At 35.5% G+C, this 17315-nt stretch overlaps 1 protein-coding gene across 4 annotated transcripts; it reads left to right on the top strand.

Moving 5' to 3' along the window:
- The first annotated feature begins 10135 nt into the window (after positions 1–10135).
- Positions 10136–13791, top strand: LOC139892829 (uncharacterized). 4 transcript variants are annotated; one of them, XM_071875957.1, is made up of 3 exons: positions 10136–12391; positions 13259–13380; positions 13684–13791. In XM_071875957.1, the coding sequence occupies exon 1, from the start codon at positions 10214–10216 to the stop codon at positions 12173–12175; it is 1962 nt and encodes a 653-aa protein (XP_071732058.1). In that variant the 5' UTR covers positions 10136–10213; the 3' UTR covers positions 12176–12391; positions 13259–13380; positions 13684–13791. The 4 variants fall into 4 exon arrangements, with proteins under 4 accessions (XP_071732058.1, XP_071732057.1, XP_071732060.1 ...); XM_071875956.1 differs by having other exon boundaries at positions 13259–13785; XM_071875959.1 differs by having other exon boundaries at positions 13242–13785.
- Positions 13792–17315: the final 3524 nt, after the last annotated feature.

Genomic DNA, 17315 nt, shown 5'->3' with positions numbered 1-17315 from the left:
TAGGTACTACCCGAATTTAAACTTATAAAACGCTAATATGAAGAAAAAGCTTTTATAAATGAGTTCATATTATGCTACGAAATACTATTAACTACTCTTAATATTCTGTATGATTAACTTGTTCCATTTGACTATTTTGAAGGAAATGGCACCGACTACTCGACACACCATGAATATGAATGAAGAGGAATTCCGTACTTTTCTAGCTTCAAACATAGCCGCAGTACAGGCTGCGCTACATACCAACAATAACCTTGGATCTAGCAGTACAGGAAATCGTGTAGGATGCACCTACAAAGAATTCACTGCCTGCAAACCTTTGGAATTTGATGGAACCGAAGGACCGATCGGATTGAAACGGTGGACCGAGAAGGTCGAATCGGTGTTTATCATAAGTAAGTGTACTGAAGAGGACAAAGTGAAGTACGCTACGCATACCTTCACAGGTTCTGCGTTAACATGGTGGAATACCTATCTAGAGCAAGTGGGACAAGACGATGCGTACGCACTACCGTGGTCAGCATTCAAGCACTTGATGAACGAGAAGTACCGTCCCAGAACCGAGGTCAATAAGCTCAAGACAGAACTTAGAGGGTTACGAACCCAAGGATTTGATATTACCACGTATGAAAGACGATTCACAGAATTGTGACTATTGTGTCCGGGAGCATTCGAAGATGAGGAAGAGAAGATCGACGCGTTTGTGAAAGGATTACCGGAAAGAATCCAAGAAGATATAAGTTCACACGAGCCCGCCTCCATACAACAGGCATGTAGAATGGCTCACAAACTAGTGAACCAGATTGAAGAAAGAATTAAAGAACAGACTGCTGAAGAGGCCAATGTGAAGCAAGTCAAAAGAAAGTGGGAGGAAAACGGTGATAAGAATCACCAATACAACAACAACAGCAATTACAACAATAATCGCAACAATTATCCCAACAATCGCAACATCAATCGCAACTACAACAAACGGCCCAACAACAACAACAACAACAACAACAACAACAACAACAACAACAACAACAACAGCAACTACAACAATCATCCCAACAACAATAATAACCGCAACAACAACAACAATCAGAAGCAGCTATGCCAAAGGTGTGAAAAGTATCACTCGGGGTTCTGCACCAAATTTTGCAACAAGTGTAAAAGAAATGGTCATAGCGCGGCGAAGTGTGAGGTCTACGGACCAGGGGTTAATAGAACGAAAGGAACAAATGGTGTCGGAACGAGTAATGGCGGAGCAAGTAGTGTCGGAGTAAGTTATGCCAATGTAGTTTGTTATAAATGTGGAAAACCGGGCCACATTATTAGAAATTGCCCGAACCAGGAGAACACGAATGGACAAGGCCGCGGAAGAGTTTTCAATATTAATGCGGCAGAGGCACAGGAAGACCCGGAGCTTGTTACGGGTACGTTTCTTATTGACAATAAATCTGCTTACGTTTTATTTGATTCGGGTGCGGATAGAAGCTATATGAGTAGAGATTTTTGTGCTAAATTAAGTTGTCCATTGACGCCTTTGGATAGTAAATTTTTACTCGAATTAGCAAATGGTAAATTAATTTCAGCAGATAATATATGTCGGAATCGAGAAATTAAACTGGTTAGCGAAACATTTAAAATTGATTTGATACCAGTAGAGTTAGGGAGTTTTGATGTGATAATCGGTATGGACTGGTTGAAAGAAGTGAAAGCAGAGATCGTTTGTTACAAAAATGCAATTCGCATTATACGAGAAAAAGGAAAACCCTTAATGGTGTACGGAGAAAGGGCAACACGAAGCTACATATTATTAGTAATTTGAAGGCACAAAAACTAATAAGAAAAGGTTGCTATACTATTCTAGCACACATCGAGAAAGTACAAACTGAAGAAAAGAGCATCAATGATGTTCCCATTGCAAAAGAATTTCCCGATGTATTTCCGAAAGAATTACCGGGATTACCCCCACATCGATCCGTTGAATTTCAAATAGATTTGTACCAGGAGCTGCACCAATAGCTCATGCTCCTTACAGACTCGCACCCAGCGAGATGAAAGAACTGCAAAGCCAATTACAAGAACTTTTAGAGCGTGGTTTCATTCGACCAAGGACATCACCGTGGGGAGCTCCTGTTTTGTTTGTCAAGAAGAAAGATGGTACATTCAGGTTGTGTATCGACTACCGAGAGTTGAACAAACTTACCATCAAGAACCGCTACCCACTACCGAGAATCGACGACTTATTTGATCAACTACAAGGCTCGTCTGTTTATTCAAAGATTGACTTACGTTCCGGGTATCATCAAATGCGGGTGAAAGAAGATGATATTCCAAAGACTGCTTTCAGAACACGTTACGGTCATTACGAGTTTATGGTCATGCCGTTTGGTTTAACTAATGCACCAGCTGTGTTCATGGACCTTATGAACCGAGTGTGTGGACCATACCTTGACAAGTTTGTCATTGTTTTCATTGATGACATACTTATTTACTCAAAGAATGACCAAGAACACGGTGAACATTTGAGAAAGGTGTTAGAAGTATTGAGGAAGGAAGAATTGTACGCTAAGTTTTCAAAGTGTGCATTTTGGTTGGAAGAAGTTCAATTCCTCGGTCACATAGTGAACAAAGAAGGTATTAAGGTGGATCCGGCAAAGATAGAAATTGTTGAAAAGTGGGAAACCCCAAAAACTCCGAAACACATACGCCAGTTTTTAGGACTAGCTGGTTACTACAGAAGGTTCATCCAAGACTTTTCCAGAATAGCAAAACCCTTGACTGCATTAACGCATAAAGGGAAGAAATTTGAATGGAATGATGAACAAGAGAAAGCGTTTTAGTTATTGAAGAAAAAGCTAACTACGGCACCTATATTGTCATTGCCTGAAGGGAATGATGATTTTGTGATTTATTGTGATGCATCAAAGCAAGGTCTCGGTTGTGTATTAATGCAACGAACGAAGGTGATTGCTTATGCGTCTAGACAATTGAAGATTCACGAACAAAATTATACGACGCATGATTTGGAATTAGGCGCGGTTGTTTTTGCATTAAAGACTTGGAGGCACTACTTATATGGGGTCAAAAGTATTATATATACCGACCACAAAAGTCTTCAACACATATTTAATCAGAAACAACTGAATATGAGGCAGCGTAGGTGGATTGAATTATTGAATGATTATGACTTTGAGATTCGTTACCACCCGGGGAAGGCAAATGTGGTAGCCGATGCCTTGAGCAGGAAGGACAGAGAACCCATTCGAGTAAAATCTATGAATATAATGATTTATAATAACCTTACTACTCAAATAAAGGAGGCGCAACAAGGAGTTTTAAAAGAGGGAAATTTAAAGGATGAAATACCCAAAGGATCGGAGAAGCATCTTAATATTCGGGAAGACGGAACCCGGTATAGGGCTGAAAGGATTTGGGTACCAAAATTTGGAGATATGAGAGAAATGGTACTTAGAGAAGCTCATAAAACCAGATACTCAATACATCCTGGAACGGGGAAGATGTACAAGGATCTCAAGAAACATTTTTGGTGGCCGGGTATGAAAGCCGATGTTGCTAAATACGTAGAAGAATGTTTGACGTGTTCTAAGGTCAAAGCTGAGCATCAGAAACCATCAGGTCTACTTCAACAACCCGAAATCCCGGAATGGAAATGGGAAAACATTACCATGGATTTCATCACTAAATTGCCAAGGACTGCAAGTGGTTTTGATACTATTTGGGTAATAGTTGATCGTCTCACCAAATCAGTACACTTCCTGCCAATAAGAGAAGATGACAAGATGGAGAAGTTAGCACGACTGTATTTGAAGGAAGTCGTCTTCAGACATGGAATACCAATCTCTATTATCTCTGATAGGGATGGCAGATTTATTTCAAGATTCTGGCAGACATTACAGCAAGCATTAGGAACTCGTCTAGACATGAGTACTGCCTATCATCCACAAACTGATGGGCAGAGTGAAAGGACGATACAAACGCTTGAAGACATGCTACGAGCATGTGTTATTGATTTCGGAAACAGTTGGGATCGACATCTACCGTTAGCAGAATTTTCCTACAACAACAGCTACCATTCAAGCATTGAGATGGCGCCGTTTGAAGCACTTTATGGTAGAAAGTGCAGGTCTCCGATTTGTTGGAGTGAAGTGGGGGATAGACAGATTACGGGTCCGAAGATTATACAAGAAACTACCGAGAAGATCATCCCAATTCAACAACGGTTGAAAACCGCCCAAAGTCGACAAAAGAGCTACGCTGACATTAAAAGAAAAGATATAGAATTTGAAATTGGAGAGATGGTCATGATTAAAGTTGCACCTTGGAAAGGCGTTGTTCGATTTGTTAAACGAGGGAAATTAAATCCAAGGTATATTGGACCATTCAAGATTATTGATCGTGTCGGACCAGTAGCTTACCGACTTGAGTTACCTCAACAACTCGCGGCAGTACATAACACTTTCCACGTCTCGAATTTGAAGAAATGTTTTGCTAAAGAAGATCTCACTATTCCATTAGATGAAATCCAAATTAACGAAAAACTTCAATTCATCGAAGAACCCGTCGAAATAATGGATCGTGAGGTTAAAAGACTTAAGCAAAACAAGATACCAATTGTTAAGGTTCGATGGAATGCTCGTAGAGGACCCGAGTTCACCTGGGAGTGTGAAGATCAGATGAAGAAGAAATACCCACATCTATTTCCAGAAGATTCGTCAACACCTTCAACAGCTTAAAATTTCGGGACGAAATTTATTTAACGGGTAGGTACTGTAGTGACCCGAAATTTTCCATGTTTATATATATTAATTGAGATTGATATTTACATGATTAAATGTTTCCAACATGTTAAGCAATCAAACTTGTTAAGACTTGATTAATTGAAATATGTTTCATATATACAATTGACCACCCAAGTTGACCGGTGATTCACGAATGTTAAAACTTGTAAAAACTATATGATGACATATATATGGATATATATATATATATATAGTTAACATGATACTCTGATAAGTAAACATATCATTAAGTATATTAACAATGAACTACATATGTAAAAACAAGACTACTAACTTAATGATTTTTAAACGAGACATATATGTAACGATTATCGTTGTAAAGACATTTAATGTATATATATCATATTAAGAGATATTCATACATGATAATATCATGATAATATAATAATTTAAAATCTCATTTGATATTATAAACATTGGGTTAACAACATTTAACAAGATCGTTAACCTAAAGGTTTCAAAACAACACTTACATGTAACGACTAACGATGACTTAACGACTCAGTTAAAATGTATATACATGTAGTATTTTAATATGTATTTATACACTTTTGAAAGACTTCAATACACTTATCAAAATACTTCTACTTAACAAAAATGCTTACAATTACATCCTCGTTCAGTTTCATCAACAATTCTACTCGTATGCACCCGTATTCGTACTCGTACAATACACAGCTTTTAGATGTATGTACTATTGGTATATACACTCCAATGATCAGCTCTTAGCAGCCCATGTGAGTCACCTAACACATGTGGGAACCATCATTTGGCAACTAGCATGAAATATCTCATAAAATTACAAAAATATGAGTAATCATTCATGACTTATTTACATGAAAACAAAATTACATATCCTTTATATCTAATCCATGAACCAACGACCAAAAACACCTACAAACACTTTCATTCTTCAATTTTCTTCATCTAATTGATCTCTCTCAAGTTCTATCTTCAAGTTCTAAGTGTTCTTCATATATTCTACAAGTTCTAGTTACATAAAATCAAGAATACTTTCAAGTTTGCTAGCTCACTTCCAATCTTGTAAGGTGATCATCCAACCTCAAGAAATCTTTGTTTCTTACAGTAGGTTATCATTCTAATACAAGGTAATAATCATATTCAAACTTTGGTTCAATTTCTATAACTATAACAATCTTATTTCAAGTGATGATCTTACTTGAACTTGTTTTCGTGTCATGATTCTGCTTCAAGAACTTCGAGCCATCCAAGAATCCGTTGAAGCTAGATCCATTTTTCTATTTTCCAGTAGGTTTATCCAAGGAACTTAAGGTAGTAATGATGTTCATAACATCATTTGATTCATACATATAAAGCTATCTTATTCGAAGGTTTAAACTTGTAATCACTAGAACATAGTTTAGTTAATTCTAAACTTGTTCGCAAACAAAAGTTAATCCTTCTAACTTGACTTTTAAAATCAACTAAACACATGTTCTATATCTATATGATATGCTAACTTAATGATTTAAAACCTGGAAACACGAAAAACACCGTAAAATCGGATTTACGCCGTCGTAGTAACACCGCGGGCTGTTTTGGGTTAGTTAATTAAAAACTATGATAAACTTTGATTTAAAAGTTGTTATTCTGAGAAAATGATTTTTATTATGAACATGAAACTATATCCAAAAATTATGGTTAAACTCAAAGTGGAAGTATGTTTTCTAAAATGGTCATCTAGACGTCGTTCTTTCGACTGAAATGACTACTTTTACAAAAACGACTTGTAACTTATTTTTACGACTATAAACCTATACTTTTTCTGTTTAGATTTATAAAATAGAGTTCAATATGAAACCATAGCAATTTGATTCACTCAAAACGGATTTAAAATGAAGAAGTTATGGGTAAAACAAGATTGAATAATTTTTCTCATTTTAGCTACGTGAAAATTGGTAACAAATCTATTCCAACCATAACTTAATCAACTTGTATTGTATATTATGTAATCTTGAGATACCATAGACACGTATACAATGTTTCGACCTATCATGTCGACACATCTATATATATTTCGGAACAACCATAGACACTCTATATGTGAATGTTGGAGTTAGCTATACAGGGTTGAGGTTGATTCCAAAATATATATAGTTTGAGTTGTGATCAATACTGAGATACGTATACACTGGGTCGTGGATTGATTCAAGATAATATTTATCGATTTATTTCTGTACATCTAACTGTGGACAACTAGTTGTAGGTTACTAACGAGGACAGCTGACTTAATAAACTTAAAACATCAAAATATATTAAAAGTGTTGTAAATATATTTTGAACATACTTTGATATATATGTATATATTGTTATAGGTTCGTGAATCAACCAGTGGCCAAGTCTTACTTCTCGACGAAGTAAAAATCAGTGAAAGTGAGTTATAGTCCCACTTTTAAAATCTAATATTTTTGGGATGAGAATACATGCAGGTTTTATAAATGATTTACAAAATAGACACAAGTACGTGAAACTACATTCTATGGTTGAATTATCGAAATCGAATATGCCCCTTTTTATTAAGTCTGGTAATCTAAGAATTAGGGAACAGACACCCTAATTGACGCGAATCCTAAAGATAGATCTATTGGGCCTAACAAACCCCATCCAAAGTACCGGATGCTTTAGTACTTCGAAATTTATATCATATCCGAAGGGTGTCCCGAAATGATGGGGATATTCTTATATATGCATCTTGTTAATGTCGGTTACCAGGTGTTCACCATATGAATGATTTTTATCTCTATGTATGGGATGTGTATTGAAATATGAAATCTTGTGGTCTATTATTATGATTTGATATATATAGGTTAAACCTATAACTCACCAACATTTTTGTTGACGTTTTAAGCATGTTTATTCTCAGGTAATTATTAAGAGCTTCCGCTATCGCATACTTAAATAAGGACGAGATTTGGAGTCCATACTTGTGTGATATTGTGTAAAAACTGCATTCAAGAAACTTATTTTGTTGTAACATATTTGTATTGTAAACCATTATGTAATGGTCGTGTGTAAACAGATATTTTAGATTATCATTATTTGATAATCTACGTAAAGCTTTTTAAACCTTTATTGATGAAATAAAGGTTATGGTTTGTTTTAAAATGAATGCAGTCTTTGAAAAACGTCTCATATAGAGGTCAAAACCTCGCAACGAAATCAATTAATATGGAATGTTTTTAATCAATAAGAACGGGACATTTCAACCTTGCACTCACAACTATTATCATTTACAGAAATCATTATGTGTTTGATTTGTCTTGCAAGAGAGATCCTAGTTTAGAATTATTGTAAACTTCATATATTGAAAACGTAGTGAGTTTACTTGTGTAACCTATTATCTTACGGTGATCAAGATAATGTTGTTCTTGTGATACGAACTCTAGCATTTGTGGCGACTCTATAAATGGACTGAAAGATCCGTGTTAGAGTGGCTTGTTGATGAACAAATTTGTGTATTCAGCTCTCCACCACATTTGAAGAATTTCTTAATAAAGTTTAACTCTCGATTATTTCAAGCATGTCTTACATCTATGCATGATAATACCAATCTTTGACATAAAAGATTAGGTCATGCTAACATGATATTAATTCATAATCATAATTCATAATATATCATTAAAAGAGATTATTAGAATTTTGCCTACATTAAATTATGATAATCATTTTTAGGATGCATGAAAATTGAAAAACAAGTCGAAGCAAGTCACATTAAACCTAATAACATGATCTCCTCCAAACGATACTTAGAATTACTACATATGAATTTATTTGGACCTTCATCTGTTTAAAGCTATGGTGAAACTTTTATACCTTAATAATAGTGGATGATTTTTCTAAGTACACGTGGATACTGTTTTTAATATATAAAAATGAGGCATTCGATCAAATCAAAATATTTGGCACCAAAACTCAAAACTTACTAGGTTATACGATAGTCTCAGTGTGTACGGACCATGATACAGAATCCGATAATGAAGTCTAATATGAAGAATTTTGTGACTTGCATGACATTTCTCATAATTTCTATGCTCCTCGCACTCCCCAATATAAATGCATTAGACTATCAGAGTTTTAAAGAGGTAGAATACTTTGAATATCTACCGACATTAAACATGTTAAGGATAATTTAATAGATCTAAGTAATAGGAGATCCAAGTAACACAAAAAATTTGTATTATTGTTACGAAAAAATATAATTTTATTTAATTTTTTTATATTAATTAAAAGTAATTAAATATTAGTTAAAATGACAAAAAGTTGATGATGGTAGTAAAAGAGATATAGAATAGAATGTTTATTATTTGTTTAGCAATAACAAACTTTCATCACAAATGAAAGAACATAGAATATACTCCGTATGAAACTAAGAGGCCCCACCTATGCATGGAACTATAAAACGAGACCTAAACCAAACCTAACCCTAAGCAAAACGAAAAAAGTTGGCCCAAACGAATTAAAACAACAACCACACAAACAACCTTACAAAGAAAATAACGCCAACTTCAACAATCAAACCAGAAACAAAAACACCCTAAATCAAAGGAAATGCGCACAACGAACAAAAATAAATAAGCAAAACGACAACAACGAAGCTAGAAACCAAGCACAAAATTCAAAGGAAACAACTCAAGGAATACCAAGTTATGAGCAGGCAAAGAAGTCTTATTCCCCTTCGTCTCCGGCTTTGAAGTCTTGCCATCAACGTTTTTGAAGCTCACTGTTTCCCCCGTACGAGAGGAAAATGAATTCACCTTAGGCGTGTAGAGGAAGACGCCTTAGGAGACCAAACAATTACCCTTCAACCAAAGACGACTCAAGCATCGATTCAAAATAGGAAACCTCATGGTCGCGTGAAGACTTCTTGATAGGGATGACATCGGGTCGGGTTTAGGTAATCTTAGACCCGAACTCGATTAAAAAAACCCTTTGCAAACCCGGACCCGCTAGTCCCCATTTAGTTACTAGGTTTCCCCACGGGCATCCGGGTCTCCACTTATTCAGAAACTATCGGATAAACGGGTTTTTTCACGTGTATTCAAGTCTTTTTTCAAGTATACAAGTCGTGTAATCGGGTATACAAGCCGAGTAATCGGGTTATGAACCCGAATCTTTTCGAATATACGAGCCGTCTAAAATTATCCCGGACTCGAATCTACGAAAAAATTAAAAACCATCCCATTCCACCCTCACCCGACCCAATAATATCGAGCATAGGGTTTCGATGGAGTAGTGGTTTTTTTACCATCGCTGCTCCCTGAAGTCAAGATCAACACCAGCGTCTTCATCCCGTAATACAAAGGGAGTCGTCTCTGTGATGAGCTGCTATCTATCTCAACATAATTCCAATTATCAAATCAGGATGAAACAGAATTTGGTACATGATGATGATCCTATTAAGGAACTATTCTAAGTTCTCTCCAAATCGCCTCGATAATCTTATTCAATCCCTTCTTAAATCCCCTTCAATCTCATCCTTACTATTCCAAAACCCTAATTTTGCTTCAACAATTGCTCCGTTTCACTCCCTGACTAACCCTGACAAAAGTAACCTAGATACTGATCTCGCTTTATATGATGAATTAGTTTCCTTCAATAAATCAATTCATCAAAAATCAGTTCCATCAATTAAACATTTTTGCAAGTTATTAACTCGTATTGTTAACATGAATCATTACTCTGTAGTTATATCCTTAATCAAGCGATTAGAATTATTAGGTGTTCAATCTGATATTTACGCGATTAATATCACGACAAACTGTTACTGCTGTTTGAATCGAGTGGATTATGGACTGTCTGTGTTTGGTAAAGCTTTGAAATTTGGTTATGAACCGGATTGTGTAACGTTTAATACGTTGATCAAGGGACTTTGTGGTACTGGGATGCTTGATCATGCATGTAAAGTGTTTGATCAAATGCTTGTGAATGGTATCAAGCCTAATGTCGTTACGTACGGGACATTGGTGAATGGAATGTGTAAATTGGGAAAGATTCATGATGCTATTGAGCTATTAAAGAAGATAGAGGAAGGAGAGTTTGAGAGGGGCGGTTCGACTATGGTTGTCGTGTATTGTACCGTCATTGACGCATTATGCAAAAACGGTCAAGTTGGTAATGCTCTGTCTCTGTTTTGGGAAATGATTGAGAAAGGTGTTATGCCGAATGTTGTTACTTATATATGCTTGATGCAGGGGTTGTGTAGTTTTGAGTTACGGGAAGAAGCTAATACATTGTTGAATGATATGTTAGCTCGTAAGATTTCGCTAGATTTGCAGGCGTTTAATGTGTTAATGATGGCACTTTGTAAACAAGGATGGATATCAGAATCAGTTAACCTTCTTGATGTCATGATTGAAAGAGGAATGGAGCTTGATACTGTTACTTACAACACGTTGATAAATGGATATTGTTTGATTCATAGAGTCGATGATGCTAGGTATTTATTTGATGTCATGGACACTCGGGGTCATGAACGTGATGTTGTTAGTTATAATGTTTTGATAAACGGATACTGCAAGAATAACCAGATAGATAAAGCGTTAGGGCTATTAGAAGAAATGTTTAGACAGAAAACTGATCCTAATATTGTTACGTACACTACTCTTATTCGCGGTTTATGTCTTGTTGACAAACTTGATGATGCACTTGTTATTTATTATAAAATGCAAGATTGTGGTCAAAAAGCTAATGTTGTTACTTACAGTTTGCTGATAGATATGTTATGTAAGAATGAAAGACTTAGTGACGCTTTAACTTTGTTTAAGATAATGGATGGTACTGAGGTGGCACCCGATGTGTTTACTTTTACTAGCGTAATCGATGGGTTGTGTAAAGCTAATGAAGTTGATGCTGCAAGTGAATTATTTGCAGAAGTTTTTACTAGAGGGTTACAACCGAATGTTTATACTTATACTGCAATGATTGGTGGTTTTTGTAGGAATAGGAAATTAAACGAGGCACAGGAGTTGTTTTTGAAAATGCAGGAGACTGGTTGTTCACCAAATGTTCATACGTATACTGTCATGATTAATGGTTTTTTTAGGAATGGTAAACTGAATGAAGCAAACGAGTTGTTATTGAAGATGGAGGAGAATGGTTGTTTACCAGATAGTTGTACTTACAATACCGTTATCCAAGGGTTTCTTTTACATAACGAGGTACCGAAGGCGATTCAGTATCTTGAAATTTTGAGGAAAAATGGATTTGTAATAGATGCATACACAGAAGCCTTGTTGTTTAGATTTCAGTCTTGTGGACAATTAGGAGATTTATCTATGAAAGTGTCTGAATATTATCTTCAAGATCGTTGCAGTGGGCCATTGAAGGAATGCTATGTTTCATAATCTGTAGAAATCTAGTGACATCCTGAATGAAGGGCAGTTGAAAATTTGGTGGGCCCATGATTTTTTATAGTATTTTCACCATAGGTCAAAGCCACTAAACTGATGCTATGATGGCTGGGGCAGAGTAGATCTGTTGGGTTCATATGAAAGCAACATAAGCAGGCTTTATCGAGAGAAGCTTTACACGAAGGTTGTGCATATTCCTTAGTGACTAAGGTATAACCTTATATTCATATGGGTAACATTTATGCCTCGTAGAATAAGGTATGATCTTATCTATGAATTCGTTCTTGTTGCCAATCTTTTGCCTGTATGTATCTATCTAGAGGTGGCAACTTCAAACCAATTACATTTGAATGGATCGATCCGGATTTTGCATTATTATATTTTTAAGAGTTATATTAAAAGATTTACTTGTGTAAAAACAAAACCGGTTAAAAGTCACCCAAATTGTATTTTGGTACATAGGATCGCGTAAATGAGTTTATTCTTTAACTTATTAATATTAAGTATTTAAGTATATAAAATAAAATAAAATATATTTTTGAAGGAAAGCACTAATAATACAAACTACTAGATCTTTTGGCTTTACAAGGCAGTATGTTTCTTTAGCTAATGTAAAAATTGTTTTAACTCATAATTTACTTTTAAAGAAACCGAGTAGCACACTTTTCAACTACTTTCTCTGTTTTGGTAACAGCAATAAACTCACTCATCACGGTCATAATTTAACTTTCGTTAGCACCAAGATCATCTATGAGATATCGTGAAAGTTCGAAGTCAACGAAGTTAAAAAATAGTTTAAGGTCATCCACGCTGTTTGGTACAAAGTTGAAGGACCAACAGCGTAATTTTGTCTTTCTGTTATTACCAGAGCACTCCCTCTTCTTACATCACAATTATAATACCAAATTAGCTTGTTTGAAAGGGTATGCTTTCTGTGAAGGAGTTGATAGAAACAAAGACATTACCTAATTTGTATGTATAACTTTGTTGTCCTTATGAAAATTTTTATTCTTTTCTATACAACATTTTGTGCTTAAACCAAAGTAAACTAATTTCTCAGAAATATTTGTGCCGCAGATATAATGCTGGGCAGATCTTCTGCTGCGATTATTAAAACTACGGTAACCGGTGTTGAAGATCAACGCTAGCTACTTTGGATCACCTTCTATGACTTTTGAGTTTCGAGTCACCATAAAGAAGTATGAAGTGATGTTATATACAAATTATAGTATATTTCATTTATTTTGTATTGTTGGGTTTGAAAAAAAATTGGATATAGAGGAAGACATGTGCTCTTTAAATGCTCCTACTCCGATAGTTCAGACCGTGCCTGGAGCACACAGAGTCGTCTACACTATCATTTAGCTGTGATGGTGGACGTCGGGGGTAAAGGGCATTTGATATCAGCTAAAAGTCACGTTTTAGCCCCGATATTAAGCCCTAAAACAATAAAGCAATTAACTGTATCGAAGAATTAAGCTTTTATTTGCTTTATTTGGTAGATCAAGTAATTATGAAGACGATCCAAGAAGAATCGGAGAAAACGGACTTAAATCGAAGAATCTGGAGCGTAAACGGCGAAAATCAAGTTACGGCCTAGAAAACCAAGTGTACACGACTGGAACTCAAGCCACACGGGCACTGCACTCGGGCTGCAACTCAAGCCACACGGGTTGTTAAGATCCAGTGTACACGACTGGAACACACGAGCTGCCACAGCACATGAGCACCATACACGGACTGTGTACCCGGCCTGCTACTTTCACCCTCCCACAGCACACGGGAACCCCAGGCCCAGACAATGTATAAATTGAGCCCATTTGTTGTCATTCCAACTCACTTCTCATTTCACTCACATCTCTCACTACAATACTTTCTCTCTCTAGAAAGCTAAATGCTTTCAAGGCCTTCTCACCTTTATAGGAAGATTGGTTGGTACCTAGAGGCGAACGTCCGAAATTGTACTAGGAGCGGTTTAGAGAAAGTCGGCACTTGTAATAGTCAATACTTCGTTTGTATACGGTGAACGCCTTCCTTAATCTAATGATATAGTTTTGTTATATTAAATTGCTTTCATTATCATATGCACTCGTCTATCTATTAAAATTGTTTCGTATGTTGAATATTTATCTGAAACTTATACCGTTGTTATGTTGAAACCTTGCCAGATTTAGAAGTCTAATTCACGGACCACCCTTTCCAATTACCCACGTGGCTATAACCTAGTGTTGAAACCTGATCAATCTTAAAATACATGGTAAGTAGTTAACTGTGTTTGACATCTACAATAGGGTTTAGTACCTACATAGTCACCTATCTATCAGAGAAGAGAGAAGAGCTGCCCAATTTGAGATTGTGATTAGAGTAAGTACTATAGAGTTCAATGAACACTGACTTACTCAAGAGCATGGTTCGCATTAGAAGCAAGATCATAATGATACTGTAAGATGATCCGGAGTTGAGTAATTGATCGCAAAGGAGAGACCTCTGATCTAATTAGCAGTTTCTTGAAATATCTAAGATTGCACATCTGTTAATGCTAAGGCATAACTATGTATCAAATGGAGATCTTGACAACAGTTAAACTAACTAGGGTTAAGAAAAGCCGAAACCTTTCTTAGGTCTACCACTTTATTACAACGGTATTACAAGTCGACTAAATGAAGAAGAATCAACCGTCACTGATTGTTCCGTATTCACACTCCACAAAATTCTCTCTGGTTCAGGATAAGGTAAAAGCAATGGAGAGTTTGAAGATCAGGTACTTGGCATACACAACCGGATATTTGCAAAACACAACTAACAAACTAACTAAATGCACCGACTCTAAACAGAAAAAGAACCAAAAACAAAATTACCTAAAAACAAAAAGACTCAACAAATCACAAAAAGCAGATAATCTCAAATTAGCACACAACTGTCCCCGGCAGCGGCGCCAAAAACTTGATGTGTGAAATCGTGTATATGAATTATAAATGAATAATACTAGTTAAAAGACTGTTAAACACTTATGGGCAGTGTACCCGATCGTGTAGTAGTATTGATTATGGCAATTCCAAATTTGGTTGCAAGGACAATACAAGGTTCAAATCAAGATTGCAAATAGACGTGATTAAATTACTAAACTATAAAACTAAGGAAATTACGAATATTGGGGGTTCTGGCTATTTAACTATTTAGCCAAATCGAGAAGAGTTTAAAGTAAAAACGATATTTTTGTCTTTTAAGTTTATGAAAATTGCAAACAAAGAAAACTAACAAGATAGATTTGATATCAATAAAACAAGAATGTTCATCTAGACTTTTTACCATCAGTAATTGATGTCTTTATAATTAAAACTCGATTAACTGACTCGTACATGCAAATTACTCGGTCGACTCGCCAAGAGTTCTCTTTAGCAAATACTCAAACTAGAATTATACGGTGTAGGGTTCCCTATCACCTAAGACCTTTTCGTTTGTGACCAATTAATTAACTAAGTCAAAGACTTGAATAACAATTGTGATTGCGTTCGCTCTTCACAATTCAATCCTGTATTGTCTATCCATTTGAATTAAATCTAACCCCCTTGGTCCGGTTTAACACACAATCAATTAAGACAAATCAATTTTAAATTAGTGTCTTAAATCAACAAGAGTTCCATTTGTCACACAAATACACTAATCAATCAAATTCATAAGGTTAAACATCAACAAGTTTGGATCTTTTATTCAAACTATTGATATAACATGCATAAGTTCAATCAATTCACAAAGTATAACATCCAAAAACTTCGGTTATTAGTCTAAACAAGCATTAAAAACCTAGCCAACAATCATAGTAATGAAAGAAATCACAAATAAATATAAAGAAAAAATCATTGTATTTGAAAAAGAAATCAACCTAATAGAATAAGCAATCTTTAAAGAAGATCGGATTGATGCGCGCTCCCGTAATGATGAAGATGATTGAATTATGGTGGAAACCTTCAAAAACACCCAAAAATCGCATATTATGCTCCCAAAAAGGGTTGGACAAAGTAATGGGACAATAGGGTTACAATATAATAAAATAGTTGCACAAACCCTTCTCCCCGTCTAAATCTGCTAGGTGTGTGTAACAACCTTGCTATTTCCGTTAAATTTCTTTAACTGTCTGTTAAGTTATTTAACAGTGCCTACTTGCGTTATGTGTATTTAAACGAATTAAATTCAAATTTAGTTCTTGGAGAACTACTATAATTAATATGAGATTATATTAATCAGAAAAATTATTTCATGTTTTGAAAAAACGATACGGTTTTAAGAACTGCAACAGATGTCTTTCGGGACTGCGAAACGCTCGATTTTTAATAAAATAATTATTTTTAATAATTATAAAACTTTAAGAAAAACTTATTAATTTATTATTTATATTTATTTAATGAATTAAACTTGGTGGATTGCGTTTTAACGACCGGTTAACGTTCCGGAAACTCGGTACTGTTAACAGCACTAGAAACGGATCAAACGAACTCAAGCTAGTAGCAAAACAAACCCAATGACCCATCCCCATGGGCCATCGGCCAACCCCTCCCCCTTTCCCCCTTTATTTTGTTGTTTTGGACTTATGTGATTAACTAGTAGCTTAATTAGGCCTTAACTTTAATTATAATTAGGCAAATCAAACACTGGATATTCCATAACCCTATTTGCTAGTCGAAATCTTCCCTCCCTCCCTCTCTTTGATCGTCGACCTACCACCACCATCAATTTTTGATTTTTGCTCAAACCTTCAACACGAAAGTGCTTCCTTTGACCGTCCTCTGCACGCAAGTACCAATCAAATGTGTTTTTGAGATATAGTTTCATAACCCTAGATTTATAAAACTGAATTTTATTATGATTACATGGTAACAGATGTCTTATTTCTCAATTGATTGCGATTTTATGCGTTACTAGTCGTTATAATGCTTGGTTTACATGTTTAGGTTAAATCGTGAATTTAATTGGCATGCTATTGATATGGTGATTAATTTTTCAGTAAATAAAAAGTATCTAGATGAAAAGCTAATGAAAAATTAATAACTTTTCTCGCAAGAATCGCTTGATTTCATTGTGTATAGCTCTAGATATGCTTGTTTGAATTTTCGACATGTTATTGTGCTTAAATCAG

The sequence above is a fragment of the Rutidosis leptorrhynchoides genome, chromosome 2, assembly GCF_046630445.1.
Source record: "Rutidosis leptorrhynchoides isolate AG116_Rl617_1_P2 chromosome 2, CSIRO_AGI_Rlap_v1, whole genome shotgun sequence".
In the NCBI taxonomy this organism is placed as follows: domain Eukaryota; kingdom Viridiplantae; phylum Streptophyta; class Magnoliopsida; order Asterales; family Asteraceae; genus Rutidosis; species Rutidosis leptorrhynchoides.
Note: the sequence above shows the minus strand (reverse complement) of the source record. Positions and strands in the feature narration are given on the sequence as shown.